Source organism: Suricata suricatta, chromosome 4 (genome assembly GCF_006229205.1).
Source record: "Suricata suricatta isolate VVHF042 chromosome 4, meerkat_22Aug2017_6uvM2_HiC, whole genome shotgun sequence".
In the NCBI taxonomy this organism is placed as follows: Eukaryota; Metazoa; Chordata; class Mammalia; order Carnivora; family Herpestidae; genus Suricata; species Suricata suricatta.
Window position 1 is genome coordinate 71,123,067 of NC_043703.1, and position 18,187 is coordinate 71,141,253.

At 49.3% G+C, this 18,187-nt stretch overlaps 1 protein-coding gene across 2 annotated transcripts in view; it reads left to right on the plus strand.

Annotated features, from left to right (window-relative positions):
• Window positions 1-18,187, plus strand: part of FLT1 (fms related tyrosine kinase 1) — a 180,084-nt gene that overhangs the window by 145,447 nt on the left and 16,450 nt on the right. For both annotated transcript variants that reach the window (XM_029936905.1, XM_029936906.1), the window contains exons 18-25: window positions 3,011-3,115; window positions 6,958-7,071; window positions 7,832-7,920; window positions 11,305-11,461; window positions 11,897-11,994; window positions 12,691-12,813; window positions 14,781-14,892; window positions 16,266-16,365. In XM_029936905.1, the coding sequence (XP_029792765.1) occupies window positions 3,011-3,115; window positions 6,958-7,071; window positions 7,832-7,920; window positions 11,305-11,461; window positions 11,897-11,994; window positions 12,691-12,813; window positions 14,781-14,892; window positions 16,266-16,365 (898 nt within the window). The remainder of the gene's footprint in view (window positions 1-3,010; window positions 3,116-6,957; window positions 7,072-7,831; window positions 7,921-11,304; window positions 11,462-11,896; window positions 11,995-12,690; window positions 12,814-14,780; window positions 14,893-16,265; window positions 16,366-18,187) is intronic.

The following is an 18,187-nucleotide window of genomic DNA, read 5'->3' on the forward strand; positions in this document are numbered from 1 at the left end:
GAGTGTGGCTGCAAGGGCCGAAGGAAGGCTCCCCCGACTAGCATGGGGGTGGAGAGGCTCAAGATTTTTTGGTCTGTAAGCCAAGTAAGTGACAGAGAGTAATCTGAAGTGATGTCTAGCGAGTGAGAGTAACTTGGATCTGGGTGGATGGAGAGAAAAAGCTGGTTTGATGGGCAGAGTTACAACGGGGCTATAAATACACAGGAAAATACTCTGTGTGGGTAAATACATGGACATGTTGCATCGGCTTCTTTTCAGCCATGTGGACTCTGTCGGTTACTACTAGCAGTGCTGTTGAGAGAAGGCGAAATTTATAGTGCCCGGCAGATAGATGCAGTAGGAGTTTGGGTCTAGAGTGTTGCTCCCACTGAAATTCCTGAAACCCCCAGGAACAGAAGGAATCTGTTTTGTTTGTGGTTCTTCACAAACCTAAGGGAGAATTCAGCCCTTAAAATTTTATCACGTCAGGTAGGATAATGTCGGACAATGCATCTTCCAATTGCAAAATAAAGTCAGCATTACCTAATACAAGACACAACACAGGAGTCTGGAATTTGCAAGTGGGCGGCGCCCAGGATGCTCTTGCCCCTTGGAACCAGCTCTGCGTGACAGGGTCCTCCCCAGAGTGTCTCAGGGACTCTGGCCAGCCAAGGACATTCTTGGAGGAGATTCCCATAGCCTTTCATTGTTTGGCAGTGACCTAGCTCTTTTACGAGCTAGGAGCTAGTCAGTGGCATTTAGGTAACCCCGAGGAGGATTTTAAGGGAAAAGAAGGATCAGGCAAGGTCAAGTCCAGGCTCCCCTGACACTGGAACACTGGGTCCGCCAAAGGATTCCAATGCACCAGATGATTAAAGAGCCTGTAATAGCTTCATGCTGTTTTATGAGGCAGCAGTCAGGCTTCCGAGAGAAAAGATGAAAAGGCCGACGGAAGCCAAGGGAGAACGAGCTCATTCTCACTGACAGAAGCAAACTCCCCAAACATGAGTGAAAACGAAGTGTGCCGTGAGGGCTGAGGCTGTGGAAGGGAAAAGGATTCTGCCTGCTGCCACACCAGCAGAGGGTCTTCACGGAATGCCAAGAGGTGTCCCAAGATAAAGATTATCTTGATATTTGTCAGGCTCAGGACACTTTTGCTATTAGACAGTAGGAGGCACTGCAGAAAAAAAAACAACAAAAAACCTTCTTTTGCCCTAAAACAATAAGAAACAAGCTTCTAACCAAAACGCACGGATTCTTACAAGTCTGGAGAAGGCTGCTGCCAGTGCTCACTGCATACGTGGAAGTCATTTTCCACGTCCCGGTCCTGCAGGGTCCACCTGAGACACTTTTATTTCAACCTAGAGTCCCCATTCTACTTCACGGACAGTTTCCTCTGAAGAAGAGACTATATCCCTGTCCATGGTGCGCACTCTGGGGGCAATGATCTTTATCCATCGCTACCAGTGCATTTTGACCATAAAAAAAGCCAGGCGCTTCACCAATGTCCCCTCCTATCTATCCCCAGGAGCTAGATGCAAAGAGACAGCGACAGAGCGGCTCTTCTGATTACATTGGTAATTGAATTTTTCCCGTGTCCCGACTGGGTGCCTCAGGTGATGGGTAGTGAGTGGAAGATGCGAGGCAAGGCAGGGGGAGGTCATCTATGTGACGGAGTCATTGTGCATTAAAGTATACAGTTGTAATGTGATGAGGAAGCAGGCAAACTTCACGAGACTCTGAACATCAAACAAACATCTATCTCTGTCTTTTGGGGGGAAGGGATTGGAGTAGAAGGAAGGAAAGAAGGAAGGTGAGTTCATTAACTCACTGAAGGCGCCTGAGCACAACAGTCTGAGAAAGAGGACGAGGCTGAGAGCGGAGGGCACGTGTCAAATTAACACTCTATCTCCCAGGATTTACTTTTGACCAGAGGTGTTCTGTTGGCTATTTTTTTCCCTAACCAAGAACCAAATAAGCGACTTCCTGAGTTCATTCTTCCTCTTGCCATATCACGCTTGAGGTGTACTCTTTCTCTGGGTTCTATTTAGCTCCCTGTTTCCTAAGAAAGTCCCCTGACACCCCAGGTAATGGAGGTGTTCCGGGGGCGCCATCTTCACGGAGCGTCAGCCTCACAGTGTCCACCCCGTGGTGGAGGCTTCCTCCAGTTACCCACAACCGCTTTGAGCACCTCCCAAGTCCCCAGATCGCTACTCATCCTTCGGCACTAATGCACAAGAAGCCTTCTAGGCACCCAGTGCTGAGCTAAGTTCTGGGAAGATTCGGACATGGTGGGCGCCCCTCGGAGTCCAGGGGTCTCATTTAAGGATCAGAAAAGAAGCATGTGAAAACAGCAGCTGCAGCAGAGCAGAACAGGTGTGACAAGAGAGACCTGACTTTCCTATTGCATTTGGCAGCCATTTCTCTGCATCTTAAAATAATTCTTGCCGGGGGTTGTTGGATAGGCTCGTGCGCTGAGCCCAGGAGATCCGTACGTCATGTAAGGACATGTTAGAAAACAGGGAATATTTGGCCTGGCAAGGCAATCTGAGAAGTGACTTAGTGATTCTTTCATAGCCATGCAACGTTAACCCCCCATTCTCTGCTTTCTTCCTTTCTGCTGAAAACAGATCAGAAGAAATGACCCTAAGAGGCAAGAAAAGGGGCTTAGGTTAAACAAAGGGAAGTCATGGTAATAGTGTTATTCAACAATGGAGGAGACCCCCGCCCCCCGGGAGGATTTTGCAAAGAGGAAGTTGGTCACCCACCCACACCAAATTCCTCCTGGGGGCCTGCCTAGCCTCGCAGCAAAGGATCGAGGCCCCTCAGAAGCCCAGTGAAGAGGTGGAAGGAAGATACCCCAGAAGTGTGTCCCTTCCTTTGACTCTTTTGGGCTCAGTTTATTGGAGAGTCCATTCAAAGCTACACAGCTCACATATCCACATAGGTTAAAAGGCACTTTCTTCCTGAAAAAGACTTGATCTCACCCTGCTGGCTTGGCAAACAAACTAATGTCTTCTTTTCATTGTAGGCAAGTCACTTGGAAGAGGGGCTTTTGGAAAAGTGGTTCAAGCGTCTGCATTTGGCATTAAGAAATCACCCACGTGCCGGACTGTGGCTGTAAAAATGCTGAAAGGTATGATGCTGTAGTTTGGCTCTTGGCTGACCCACTATATTCCCAAAACAGGGTACATGTTAGCTATGGCCTGGGGACAGACCCAAGCTATTTCTGCTCAGGCTGCACAACTGTCTTTACTACTGGAAGCCACTTGGCTTTGGGAGTTTTCCATGGGCCAACAAGAACTCTGAATAAACCCTGTAAATGAAACAATCCGGTGCCATCCATGGGAAAATGATTTCTGCCACCTCCACAATCTTTCTCTCCTCACGTCTCGGCTCTAAACTACCAGGGATTTAAGCCCATTGTAGCCAACAGGTTCAAGATTTTCGAGGGCTCCACTCTGACATTCCAACGGGAAATGAGCTGTGTGCATCGTAAATCCCGAAGGCTTAGCCGGGGCCTAACCTAGCTATAAAGTGAAACCGTGAAGCTGGAATAACTGAGATCATCATTGAGATCATCAGAACTCTAAACTATCTGATACTGTCAAGTCCCAAACACAACACATTTCCTCCTTTAGAAATGTATATATAGGGGCACCTGGGTGGCTCAGTCGGTTAAGAGTCCAACTTCGGCTCAGGTCATGATCTCACAGTTCATGAGTTCTAGTCCCATATCGGGTTCTGTTCTGACAGCTCAGAGCCTGGAGCCTGCTTTGGATTCTGTGTCTCCTTCTCTCTCCGCCCCTCCCTTGTCCACACTCTGTCTCTCTCTGTGTCAAAAATAAATAATAAACATAAAAAATAATAATAAATAAAAATTTACATATATATGTAAAATACATACATATAATTTACATATATATATATATACTAGTGTCAAGAGAGACTACCACTCTAAGAAGTACTTGGGAAATTGCACAGTGATTTATGATCACTGCAAGACAGATGAAAATGAGAAAAGGTGAAAACTATAAATCAGACAGCTCAAAGACGCAGACGTCTTCTGAAGTACAGAAAGTATTTCCTCACTCATGATGGCATTTTCACGCTAGTTCAACTCACTTTAAGATTCTAAAACCAAAACGTGGGGACGCCTGGGTGTCTCAGTTGGTTAAGTGACCAGCTTCAGCTCAGGTCATGATCTCACAGCCGGTGAGTTCGAGCCCCGTGTCGGGCTCCGTGCTGACAGCTCAGAGCCTGGAGCCTGCTTCGGATTCTGTGTCTCCCTCTCTCTGTGTCCATCCCCTGCTCACACTCTGTCTCTCCTTCAAAAACAAACAAAACATTAAAAAAGAATTTTTTTCAAAAAGAGTCTAAAGCCAAAAAGTAACAGGGCTAACAGCCCGAAGGGCAGTGTTCTGGCTTCCCCAAATCTCCAAGATATTACCAGGGGATTTGGAGGCGCAGGAAGCTATGCATTCAGCTGAGCAGGTCCCTGGGAAAGGCCCCAGGAGAAAGGCCTTCAAAGCTCTTCACTTTTTCCAGCACTGACGCAGCCTCACAGGAGGCCCAGGTAATATTTTCCGCCTCAAAAGGCCCCCCCCTCAAGCAAAGGCTCTGACAAAACTCTCCGAGGAGCCTGACAGTGCTGCTCTGCAAGTGACCAGGGAAGGAGTCTTAGGGCCCACGAATCAGGACTTTTGTTTACAACGGACCACCCAGAGCCCAGATGACGGCAGGCCTTTCCGTGAGATGCCCGCGTTCCAGCACGCCGCCCTGCACCCCGTGCCCCAGAGTCTGAGAAGAGGCATCAGTACACCCGCTGTGTGAGAAGGCACCGGACTGAGTGCTTTCATGTGTTAGATTGAGCCACAGGAGACTGCCATTTTTCTTATTTTTCTCTCTCCAGCTTTGTGAGGGAGAGATTGTTTTCCCCGGGTGCAGATGAGGAGACATGGCCCAGAGAGGTGAGATGGCATCGCCAGGGCCCCACAGCTCGCCAGGGCGAAAGTAAGAGTTTGAGTGCAGCGCTCTTACCCTCCTCCCACCACCAGGCTATACAAGACGGACTGCCTAGACCCAGCATCCAGAAACGGCCCATTGCCCCCAGATCCTAAAATGGCACTGATCAATCCAACCTTGAGCTAAGTCGGGACTCCTTGGGGAAGTGTCTGCTTCCTTGGCTAGTCCCATTTCCCTGCCCACGACCACACACCAACTCCAGGAGAGTCCGTCTCCTGCCCGCGCTCGTCTGTTGTGGATCCAAGGTAACACCTGCCTGTGAATGGAACCATCTGAACACGAGAGCATGGCTTGTCCCCTGTGCCAAGGGGGCATAAGTGCCCGGAGAGACTGATGAGGTCAAGGGGGAGAACTCTGACTCGAAAAATGTTAAAGGCCGAAAGAACGTATCCTACATAATATGGAAATAGTGCGCACAATATCTTTATAAATGCGTCTCTTTTCAGAGCCACGAGCCTGGATTTTAAAAAGATTGCCAAATCACCCACTCTGTAAAATTCCCCCAAAGCCATTTTCATTTGGCCTGCTGGCTTGAACTGGCTGGCCATCTGTTTCTGGGAGAAATGGAAAAGACAGAACGTAGAACAAAGGCCATGAGTCAGAAGCCCTTTCAGAGTGCCCGGAGCAGACCCTTTAACCTTTCGTGGGCCTTACGCCTGTGTCTGAAGGGAGAGAGGTGTTTGTGGTGTTTATTTTTCTAACAAATATTTGTTGTATATCTACTGTTGAGCCAATCCCATCCCCATTGGGAAGCTTCTAGAGTTTTTCTGGTTATTAGTTAAACAAGGATCTAACAATGATTTGTGCTTATGAAATACCGCGCAGATCCTTTGGCCATTTCTAAGACTTTCCTATAGACACACTTCGGCACGTGTGCAAATACTGCACATCAGCTCTCTGCTACGGCGTCATTTGTAACGGCAAAAACAAAAAACAAAAGAAAAAAAAAACCCAGAAAACCACACACAAAAGCAAAAAAAACTGGAGACAATTCAAATGCTAGGAATGCTATTAATCAACTAACAAGAATGGGAAAAGTCTCTGAAACATTAAAAACAAATTGAAAAATATATATATATGATTCATGTAAATAAAAAAAGAAGACCTTTATGTGGGCATATATGTTTATAAATACGTAGAAAAACGTCTATCTAGGGAGGAATGTGATTGGAGTGGCTTTCACTTTTTACTCTGTAGGCATCATATGGTTGGGATATTTACAACAAGATTGTATGACTTCATTTTTTAAATGTTGTAAAGCCTTATGGATTAACTAATAAGAAAGACCAGACAAGAAAAGAAAAAAAAGAAAAAAGAAAAAACAGAACAAACTTCACTTAGGCTTTAGACTCTGCTAATTCTTAGACTGATGTTGTTTATCTCTGAGAATGAAGTTGAAGTCAGATGCTTATGTATCCTCACAATCTGAGATAACCTTGCAGACTCCGGGGAGGAAAAGGTTATAGGGAGAAAATAACACATTGCAAAGATGTTTACAGAAGTGGCCATTCCATCCTTGCAGACCCCCGGTGCTCCTTCTTTGTAACTCTTCAAAGAGGGGAAAGTGAGAAAAAGAGGGGAGGTGCGGGCACATCCCCTGTCTGGAAGGTTCTTGCTGCACCTGGTTCTGCAGAACGGAAGCCTCTGGAAGGCACTTTCACAAGGTGCCCAGCTCTGAGTCAGCGCATTGCTGAGCAGACCAGGTCCACCAAGAGGAAATGCCCAGTGACTAACCCCACCACTGCTTCTGGGGCTTACTGTAATCAAAAGGATGTTGGCTCAGGAGGGAGGGAGCAACGAAAACAGTCTGGGGACCTGGCCTCTCTGCAGAATGTGGGGAAGTTAACGAAGCAACCGTCTGAGCTTTGGCAAACATGGAGGGCAGGAATGCCGCCTCCAGCGGAAAGAGCCCCATTGTCCTGTCGCCTTGACTCTTCCTTGTTTCTCACACAGAGGGGGCCACAGCCAGCGAGTACAAAGCTCTGATGACCGAGCTCAAGATCCTGACCCACATCGGCCACCATCTGAATGTGGTCAACCTGCTGGGAGCCTGTACCAAGCAAGGAGGTAAGTGAGGAGGACGCCCACTCCCTCTCTCCAGTCACATGCTAAGAGCAGAGTCGGACAGGCAGCTCTCTCTCCTCATTCCTCCTCACCTCCTGAGAAGTAGCCTCTCAGGTCCAGAGAAAACAATTTGTCCATTTATAGAAAAGTGCTCCCATCCCCAAAATACCTCCCCTGTACAGTTAATTGAAAGGTCCTAAAGAGAAGGATTCCCCTTTAGACCCTACCTTCCCATACGCTCCAGGTCAAGTGCAGGGAGTTTTTCTCTCAGGATGAGGCCAGAGCGAAGGTAATGGACAGAAGAAGGCTGAGCATTCCTTGAAACTTCACATCAAAGAAGGAGTCACTACTTCGAGGATCCCAGGAGGAGGTGGTGTGGGGGGACAGCCAGAGGGCCCTTTCCTTCAGACAGGCTCTCCCCGCTGAGGCCAGGGGCCGGGACTGGGCTGTGGGGACGACTGAGGACTCCAGGATGTCCCCAAAGACCTTTCTATCTTCCCTACAGCGAGGTTAGTGCCTTGGGTGTAGACATGTCATCACTGCATAAGCCAGAAAGAAAGGTGAAAACGACACATCGGCATCATCCAAGCCCTACAAAAGTAGTAGAGATGAGGGTAGTCGGAAGACCTACCTGTTCCAGGGACAGTGGGTTCAGAAAGCAGCCAAGAGCTGGGAGCCTCCAACTAGAGACCCAGCCATAGCCCCCTGCCCCTCCGTTACTCCTGAGAATTGACGAGTGATAAGCCATCTGTTTGGACTGCAGGGCCTCTGATGGTGATCGTTGAATATTGCAAATACGGAAATCTGTCCAACTACCTTAAGAGCAAACGAGACTTATTCTTTCTTAACAAGGTAAGGAACTTAGGGTTTGGACGTTTAGACTAAAGCAGCATAAAGCATGAGAAACCTGTTTTTCCACTAATGACTGAGCTTAAAACCCATTCTCTGCATTTTCCTTTTCTAATTTTCCCTTCCATGCTGTTCTGTCCCACTATCTGTGGGCAGCACAGAGAATCTGTAATCCTAGCATGTGCAGCGATAGAGGTTCAAATTTACCAGCCAACCACTCACCTGCCCATCTAAGCATCTTGATCGTTTTCTTTCTCTCTGCACACAGACACACACACATCACTTAGTGACTTGTTTCTTTGAAGATGATAGCAAGTATAAATCGTCTCCATTTTTTAGAGCAATGAAGGACTCAGTCAACTGAATGACTTTTTAGTGAATAGAGGCCAGTGACGGAGCCAGAGCAATCATTTTCTTCCCTTGCTGTGTCCTTACTTCTCCTTCCCCAGACCCTCACCACCCAGGTCAGCCCTGCACACACGGAACCAGCCTGACCCACTAAATTAAAGGTGTAACAAAAGGAACACATGGGTGTAAGTTCTGAAGGCAAACAAAGTTTAAAAGATCATGGAATGGAGGAGAAGGTTTAATAAAGCTTTGCCAGTGTGGCCCATCTCACCAATGCTGTGTCCTTCTCTGCGTTGGAGCAGCTTGGAGAGCAATGACTCAACATTATTAACTGATAATCAGCAGCAGCATTGGTGATGAGTCTGTGCAGTGTGATGATTTAACACCCAGACTCTGGAATCAGACATCCAGGGTTTAAATCCTGTCTCCACCACTTGAAATCTGGGACCTTGGACAAGTTACTCAACCCTTCCATCTCAGTTCCCTCATTTATGGAACGGAGGTAATAACAGAACCCAACTCATGACACTCTTGACAGGATCACATTTTTTAATTGAATTAAGCATTCCATAAATGTTAACTATCACTGTTGTCACTGGCCCACCAAGATAGATAAGGAGAGTCCCACTGAATGCCACTGATCCGTATGAGCTGTATGCCCCGTGGATAAAGTGTCACACATTCAAGAATTACACCCATCCATCACACGGACAAGAGTACACATGGGACACACAAATGAGAACCACCAGATGACTGGCCAACTCTCTCATCCCATCAGCTTTGACCCAAGCAAAGACACAGGTGGTCTACTTGGAAACATATAGACAAGGACCAGTGTTCCCAGTTTTAAACCACACCCTCTAATAATTAGAATCTTGAAACTGAAGGGGCACCTGACTGGCTCAGTAGGTAGAGCATGTAACTTTTGGTCTCAGGATCCTGAGTTCAAACCCCATGTTGGGTGTAGAGATTACTTAAAACAAACCAAGAATCTGGAAGCTGAAAAGGATGTGCATGATCAGCTAGTTCACTTTCTCACATTACAGATGCGCCCAGGAAAGTCAAGGGATTGGCTTAAGATTCACTTGACTTTTCATAGGTCTAGCAGGAAAACAGGAGAGACCTAATGGAGAACCAGGGGGAGCGGAGGAGGGAGAGAGAGTTGGGGAGAGAGAGGGATGCAAAACTTGAGAGACTATTGAATGCTGAAAATGAACTGAGAGTTGAAGGGGAAGGGGGAGGCGGGGAAAAGAGGTGGTGGTGATGGTGGAGGGCACTTAAGGGGAAGAGCACTGGGTGTTATATGGAAAACAATTTGACAATAAAATATTATGGAAAAAAAAAAAGATTCACTTGACTTTTAGTGATTAGTGATTCACCCTCCAAGAGGCGAAGTCCGGGAGAAAAGTCCCAGCTCTCCTAACTCCCTATGCAAAGCTTTTCTGTGTATACCAGCATATAGAGGTAGAGGGGGAAGAGCAGGGGAAGGAGGGGGGAAGTGGGAAAGAGGGATGAGACCCTAAGAAAAAGGGGAAAGTGGTGGCCTGGGCTGGAAGCAGTGCAAAGTCCCTCCAATCCTGAAGTCCTGGACTGGCTTCAAGAAGAACGAAGGCAGCGTCCCCCAGGGCCCCGGGCAGGATGGAACGTTTGGGTTCGTGCGTCCTTTGTTCGGAAGGCTGTGCTTCCTCCTCTGGCTGTATTGAATGAGTCTCCTCCCTATTGGTAGAGCTTTGTGTTTTCATGGACAACACATGGCTGTATTCCTATTTGGAAGGTAAAGAAATATAAAGAGAAAGTGAAGGAAAAACCAAAAGGCTAAATAGAAATGGGATATGTCACTTTTCCACATTGGACCAGGATCTTTAAATACTCTCTGTAATAAATCTCACCGTATTCTGCCAGACTCCAGAAAGCCCAGTACGTCGACCTTTATTTCACAGAGGTGTGAAGCAAACCTGAAGACAGCGTGGATTGGGAGTCAAGGAGGGGGTAAGGGAGCTCGAGTTTATGGTCCCTGCAGACGTGCCCAAGCTGTGACCCCTGGGAGGGTGAGGAAGAAGGCTGACCAGAGAGAGCTGCCAGGGACTGAGTCAGCTTTCCCCCTGCACCCTTGCTGGTGCTTTCTCCCTCTGCCTGTGTCCCAAGAAGGGGCCTTGTAAACAATAACATTTTAGTCCCCAACTCTAACCGCCTCCGGGAGACCCAAGAGCAAGGAATTATGGTTTACCTGTCATCAGGTAGGTCACCTGGGGTGGCAGTGGGTACCTGTGCTGAGGCTCCTGCCCGCCTGCAGGGCTCCCTCTCCAGGAGACAGGGGCCCGGGTCCCCCCCCCCCCTGCACACGGAGCCTGTCCCGCTGTTCCTCCCCGGTCTTCTGCTTACTCCCACTGCGCCCTCTAGTGGAAAGAGCTCCCCTTTGGGACATTTCCAGGAAAAGCCATGCAAGCAAGGATGCCTGGCCAGTGGTCCCAGCACCGCTGCCCTCACAGGTGTTCGAAGGGACACCGCTGAGCCCCAGTCCCTCTCAGCCCCTGTCCCAGCATTGCCAGCTAGCATTACTGAGTCTTGGCACCTGCTCCACTGATTCACAGTCACAACGTCACCGGGAGAGCTAAGTTTGCAGCGTCACAGTTATTAGGTGAATTCCCAAAGATGCTAAAAGTATTTTCTGGTCCCTTGTGAACCTATTTCTTCGTGTCGAAGCAAGAACTACTTCATAAAATGGTTAGAAAGATTAAGTAAGAGCATGTATGTAAGATTGTTAATATGCTGGCTCACACAGAGTAAGCACTCATTGAATACCTATTTCTTTATCCTAATGTAAGACACTGTCTAGAAGCCTATTCGAAAGCAAAACACTCTAGAAACCTATGAAGAACCAGGCATCTGAGCGCCACAGGGACCCAGCTACCCATTTTTCTATCTGTTTTGTACAATGATGTTCTCCGAACTCAGGCGACTGCCAGCTCAGGGGATTTGTTTCCTCACTGCTGTTCTGGAACTCTCTTTTTCCCTGTGTCCTTCTTGGTCTGTTCAAAGGATGCAGCCTTACACGTGGAGCCAAAGAAAGAAAAAACGGAGCCAGACCTGGAGCAAGACAAGAAACAAAGACTAGATAGTGTGACCAGCAGCGAGAGCTTCGCAAGCTCTGGGTTTCAGGAAGATAAAAGTCTGAGCGATGTTGAGGAAGAGGAGGGTAGGTATTAATTCCTTCCTGTCCTACAGCCTGAGATATTTTTACAACATAGTGTGCATCTCTGAAATTTTTTTCTTATTTATCACCCTAATAAACATCCGTGGGAGACTTGAAGGGTAATGTCCTGAGGAGATAAGATTTGAATTAAGATTGTTCACAGAGTTACTAATTTTGACAGGGAACTCTACCATTGTCTCCCCTCAGGGCTTTATGTCTTGACCGATCACCCCCCCTTCCCCTCCCCATCCTTGGGTAAAATGGGCTGGAGGCCTGGAAAAATCTAAGATCTTCATGTTGAAACTCAAATGCTCTTGAAACTGAACTCTGATCTACATGTTGGTTGGTTTTATGTTTTGCTAATGTTGTTCCAATAAACAGGGATTTGGTGGGATACCAAGAGCCATTACAAACAGTTACGGTTTTAATGCTTTCCAGATTCCGATGATTTGTACAAGCAGCCCATCACTATGGAAGATCTGATTTCTTACAGTTTTCAAGTGGCCAGAGGCATGGAGTTTTTGTCTTCCAGAAAGGTCAGCCTTGCCTTTTACTGTCTTCTTCTCTGCCAGGCCCGGAATGTAGATGTTCATATGGACACACTCACTTTTGCTCTAAATCTGCTCTTCCTAATGTTCGCTTCCACTTATGTACATTTGTGGTCATCAACAAATGCCTTAATTTGTCCCCAGAGGACTGAGGAGTCTTGAATACCAATGAACTGAACTTAACGCGGAGGGGGGAAACCTCACCAGGCTTCAGACTAGACGAATCTGGCAACTACTCTCCACGTTGCCGTCTGGCATATTTGCAGACCTGGCCAGGATCTCAGAATATGCAATTCACAGGAGAGCTTGTTCATGCATCCACGCAGGGTTCTCCATGGAAACTGCAGCTGGGTCAGGTCTGACCTTAGCACCGCAGGATGAAAGGCTGAGGAGGGGGAAGCAGGGGCTGGGGGTAGTTTTGCTTACTGGTAGGAACCAGTGGTCGGCTTGGTTTCTGAGGACACCGTCCTGCCAGACAGGGGCAGAGGCAGATTCAGAGCATTTCTTGAGTTTGGGGGCTCATGTTTGTAAAGAAACGCCTTCACATTGACACTAACCCTGTGTGCGTGGGGAGCGGCTTCCTTCATAAACGTGGCGTGTGAGCTGGGTCCTACGATGAAGAGGAGAGGAAGTTAGCTGGTGAGATTAAGGAAATGCATTGATTATACACCTGTTTTCTTCTAGTGCATTCATCGGGATCTGGCAGCAAGAAATATTCTCTTATCAGAGAACAATGTGGTGAAGATTTGCGACTTTGGCCTGGCCCGGGATATTTACAAGAACCCCGATTATGTGAGAAAAGGAGACGTAAGTCCGTTTGATGTTTCTTTGACTCATTTGTACCCCATCATCTTTAAACCACAGGCCAAAGCCCTTGGTAAATATTTATGCGCTCCCTGAAAACCATCGTGTGCTTTCTGAGAAGGCTGTGTCCCAGGGAGCCCTTGCGTGGGGCTCAATGATGCCCCTCTCTCCTGGTCCCGTTCTTTCCCAGTTGCTGGCTTGGTACCCGTCCTTTTGGGCACTGCCAGAGACGGCTGATCTGAGAAGTGCCCGGCGGGGCCCTGGGAAGACCACAGTGTCCTCTCCCCTTCACTCCCGTGGGAGTTCCCGGTACCACTGGAAAGAACACCCTGGACTGTTTCCCTCAAATAAACCCGGGTGATTGATTCAGCAGGTGTATATACCCCAGGAAAGGGGGGGGTGGAGAATCAGTATTTTCTTGCTGGGGAGGAAATGGTTTACCTCCCATGTCTGCCTCCCCACCTTGCACCTCCCTGCGGGGCTCCCACTGGCTTCTTTTCCCTGTTTGTTTTTGAACGTCGTGTTATTTTTCCCTTTTGTGGGTGACCTCCTGTGTCCTTGCTTCTCCAGCCGGAGGGCTTCATCCTGTGTCTGGGCTCTGGCGATTGTTGTAGGAGTGGCGCTCCGACTTGACCAAGCACACAAATCACCTGGAAGGGCTCCATGAACGGGCGTTTACGGGACCCCACCCCCTCAGAGACGCCGATCCCCGAGATTCCGAGGAGGCTCTGGTGGGGCCTGAGCATGCGCCTTTCTAACGAGTTGCTGGGTGCTGCAGACACAGCTGGTCCCAGGCCTATAGTTTGAGAACCACTGCCCCAGAGCCTGTTTTCATATAAGGAGAATTTAGGAGCCCTGATTGGCAAAGTCTGTCACTTTTTTTTAATGTTTTAAATTTATTTTTGAGAAAGAGAGAGCACGAGCAGGGGAGAGTCAGAGAGAGAGAGAGGGAGACACAGAATTCAAAGCAGGCTCCAGGCTCTGAGGTGTCAGCAGAGAGCCCAACGCTGGGCTCAAACCCATGAACCATGAGATGTTGACCTGAGCCAAAGTCAGACGCTTCACCAACTGAGCCACCCAGGCGCCCCTGTCATTTTCTTTCATCTCTTTCAGCCTCTCTAGCTTCCATTTGGCTGTTTCTCCATTGTCCCTTACTTCCTGTCAAATTCCATCCATCTAAAGGGGCAATGCCTGAGGGTGCCTGGGTGGCTTAGTCGGTTAAGCATCCAACTTTAGCTCTAGATCATAATTTCCTGGTTTGTGAGTTCGAACCCTGTGTCGGGCTCTGTGCTGACAGCTCAGAGCCTGGAACCTGCTTCAGATTCTGTGTCTCCTGCTCTCTGCCCCGCTCCCACTTGTGCTCACTCCCTCTCTCTCAAAAATAAATAAAAATATTTTAAAAAAATTTTTAACTGGCAGGACTAATGCATTGGCACTCCTGCTATCTGAAGAGAAGGAAGATTTATCTGCACACTTGAAAACCAGCCAAATGGTCTTCTAAACTCTATCACCTTCCTTCCTTCCAATGCCTTTGCTCACTCCCCTGATTCAGTGACTTTTAAGATCATCTTTCTACATAGGAATGCCTTTCAGAACCTTTCTTCTTAAAAAAAAAAAAAAAAAAAAAACCCTGGAAATCATCAGTTTTCAGGATGTCTCCTAATTCAGATCATTCTTTACCAGGTCTGTGTGGAGCACACATGCTTTTTGTGGGGAGAAAGAAGGGTTTCCTACAGTCATGGAGTGGGGATGTGCTGGGCACCAGGGGAGGGGCTCACCCAACACTTATTGCCCTCTCTGTTCGGGTGACACTGCACGTTATAAACGCTTCCTCCATTTTAGGAAACCATAGCTGCTCTAGGAAATGATTTGCGGGCCAAGTGTTATCTGGTAGGTGACCCCATGGGCGCTTGGGTTGAACATGCTTTGTTTTCATGTCCTTCTGCTCAAGGCCCCCTGCCCTTTTCTAGACTCGACTTCCTCTGAAATGGATGGCCCCTGAATCCATCTTCGACAAAATCTACAGCACCAAGAGTGACGTGTGGTCTTTTGGAGTGCTGCTGTGGGAAATCTTCTCCTTAGGTACGTCTGGGGGGAGGAAGGGATCAAATGGCCCAGAACCAAACGCCTGTGTCCTCTGCCAAGGGTCCTCTGGATAAACCCGCCCTTGAGAACAGCATCTAAGAGATGCATGCGTCCCCGTGGAATCTCACACGAGGATCGGCGTGCAGGTGTGGGCCCTGCACTGTAACGATGCTTCGTGTGAATGTGCACAGGGGACAGACTGGCCTCACATCCGAAGTCAGGAGTAGCCAGTCTGACTACTTTCTCCGTCCTCTGCTCCTTCTCCAAATTCCTCAAAGTCCCCGGTTCCTAACACCCTGCTCCCTCGCTCCCTGCATCAGCCACCCCTCAGAATTTCTTCAGAAAGGCCCCCACAACAGAGCTCAACCAGTGTCAGAGATGGGAGGCCTTCTCCGATGTTAGCACAGCGAGCCGGCAACCCTGGTTTAGGTATATGATGAACAACAGGAACACTGATTATATTCTGCTTCCAAGAGCATCCACTTCGGGTGGCCAGAAACACCATTCAAGGCCCCAGATGTGCACACAGATGTGCCCAGAGCCCCCATCTGCTTGCGGACACACACTGATGCGCTGAGGCCTCCCAAGCCTGGGGTCTAGCCAGTGGTCTTTCCAATCTTGCCGCAAACTTGCCTTTCGGAGCAACTGAAAGTCACCCGGTAACATCCCTGGTTTCCTGTAATGTGTGAAAATCATTCCCCGGCTTTTGATGACAGCCACCTGTTGCTTCCAGTCCTTGAAAGCAGCTTGGCGGCCACAGCGTCCTCGCAGTGACAGTGCCAGAGCCGCACGCGTCCCAGCTGCTTCCTAAGTGAGCCCTCGAAAGCGCCGACAAACAAACATTGAGCTGGACTAGGTTCGAGGTCTGGGACAGAGCAGGTTGGGAGGTGTCCCCCTCAAAGGAAAGGTCACGTGGTTAATCTGGACGGTTCTGTGAAGGGTTAAGAGAAAGTAGTGAAGAAAATAATTTCTCACTGACATGGGAATGACCCACAGGTATCCTATTCTAGGTCCCTTGTCTTTCCAGAAAGAATCTCATTTAGAATGAGTCTCTAATGACAGAATTTCTTTAGAGATCCCTGCGGGGTGAGGGGAGCCCCCAGCCCGCAGACCGGAATAGCCACAGGAATGACCTGTGGGCATCGGACACCCTGCCCTGCAGGACGATTTCCCCAAGCCCGAGGCGCTGGAAGGACTTGCTGGGCTTCTCTGGGGGTGGTGGTGGATGCGGAGGGCCATCCCAGTCCCTGGGGACTTGTTACTGAACCATCACTTGAAAGGGAAGACATGAACACTGAATGGCCCCCCTGTGGTCTTTTGCACCCAGAAACCATGATGTGCCCTGTGCTTTCTCACGCTGCCTCCTACAGGTGGGTCTCCGTATCCGGGAGTGCAGATGGACGAGAACTTCTGCAGCCGTCTGAAGGAAGGCATGAGGATGAGAGCCCCCGAATACGCGACTCCTGAAATGTGAGTCCTTGGCCTCCTCCCTTTCCCCCCGCCTGCCCACGCCCTCCCTGCCAGCACACCTCAGAGTTGGGCTGCTGTGCTCACGTTCAGGATCCCAGCTCTGCTAGACCCTTCTCGAGCCCCTGCTGTGCTGGGAGAATGTCGTAACCCGAGCTCAGTGTCGCGTTACTTTACTGAGCCCCTCGTTGAGGCGCCAATTGTCTTAACCCGAACGACCGGGGCCGCTCGTCCCCGGCGATCGGTGGTACCTGTTTTGTCCGCCCCGACCGACCGGCAGGGCGGAGAGGAGAATCGTGGCGGGTCCTTCTCCTGAGGGAGGGAGAGAAAAAGGGGGCAGGGGAGGGAGACGCAAAGAGTAAAGACAGAACTCACGGTTCTCCGATCAGGCGAAAGAGAGCGTTTATTCAAAGAACTGTTCTTTATATAGTCTTCAGGGGGGGAGAACAAGGCAAGCTGACCTAGGCAGGCTACAGAGTCGAATGCATATCAAAGAAGCGCCCCAACTTTGCCTCAGCAATCTTGGGGGATGGGGAACTAACACTGAATACGGTTTTGATCTTTTGTGTGCCTTGGCCACTCACGTCTAGCTCAGCAAGACAGTCGCCAAAGTTATTTTGACCAGGAAATGGCAATCTCCAGCCTCCAGATGCAAATCTTGTTTACTGGCTCACTCAACGGAGTGATAATCCTTGCCTGAGGCAGACAGAAAACTTGGCGGCCCCGACAGGAGAACTTTCTGGAAGGCAGGGCGCACACTCCCGGATCCATCCCTCCCCATTTCCTCTCTTGCCTACTGACATGACTTTTCAAGGCCTTTAGCTGGAACTGAAGTTAGAAACTGAGCCTCTAGGTAGGAATCCAGGCCCACGGAACTGACCACCCGGGAACCCAATGCAAGACCTTGTCCACGTTTCCAGAGTGGGAGCCCCGTGAGCTAAACGGCTGTGGGGATGAAGAGCAAAAGGTCGCTATGGACCAGTCAGTCCTCCATTCGCGCTAGAGACCGATGAGGGGGTTTCACTTGGGACTCAGGGGAAGAGGTGGGCTCTTCTGAATGAGTCGTAACTGTACTTCATTGGGCTTCCTGTCCATGGAGGCTTCTTTGGATCCGTTTTGGGATCGACAGCTGTGTAGGGCTCCTGGCGAGGGCTTCCGGCTCACGATCCTAGGACTCTAGGCCTGGTGTGAAGGCCTTCTCCATGGTGCAAGTGTTTCCTGACCTTCCCTGGTCGTTCTTTCCCTGAAGCTTTGGGGCTGGAGGTTTTGCGCGTGAAGGCCTAAGCAGGAATGTGATGACACTTGCAGTTTTACTGCGCTGCCGACAAGGACCTGGGCCTCCCCGAGGCGCCACCACTTTTCCTGCACTGGCAGGCGGCCCTCTTCCCACCCGCATAATGGGGTCTGGTCAGAAGCCCTGGGATGGCCTTGGGGGAGGAGTCGGAGGGAACGAAGGAAGTGTGGGCTTGGCCAAAGTGCAAGGTTGCCGTCTCTTTTCTTCACCATCTGGAGACGAGGCTAGGTCAGACCTGGGACGAGGACTGAGACGCAGGCCCACCCAGGCAGCGTTGGGGAGTGGCGTGAGTGCAGAAAGGAGCTGGGGGGACCTGGTCGCGTCAGCCCCGAGAGGTGTCTTATCAGTGATGGGCAGAGAGCTTGAGGCAGGGCTCCTTTCTGAGAGCCGGGAATGGAGCCATCTCGGTCCCCAGGATGGCATTTGGGCTGTGGGGTGTCGAAGGCATTGGAGAGTTTCTAATTGCTTGCTTCCTTTTGCTTGGTGGAGAGGGGCAGCCACCAGGAGATCTGGTGTGAAATGAGATGACTT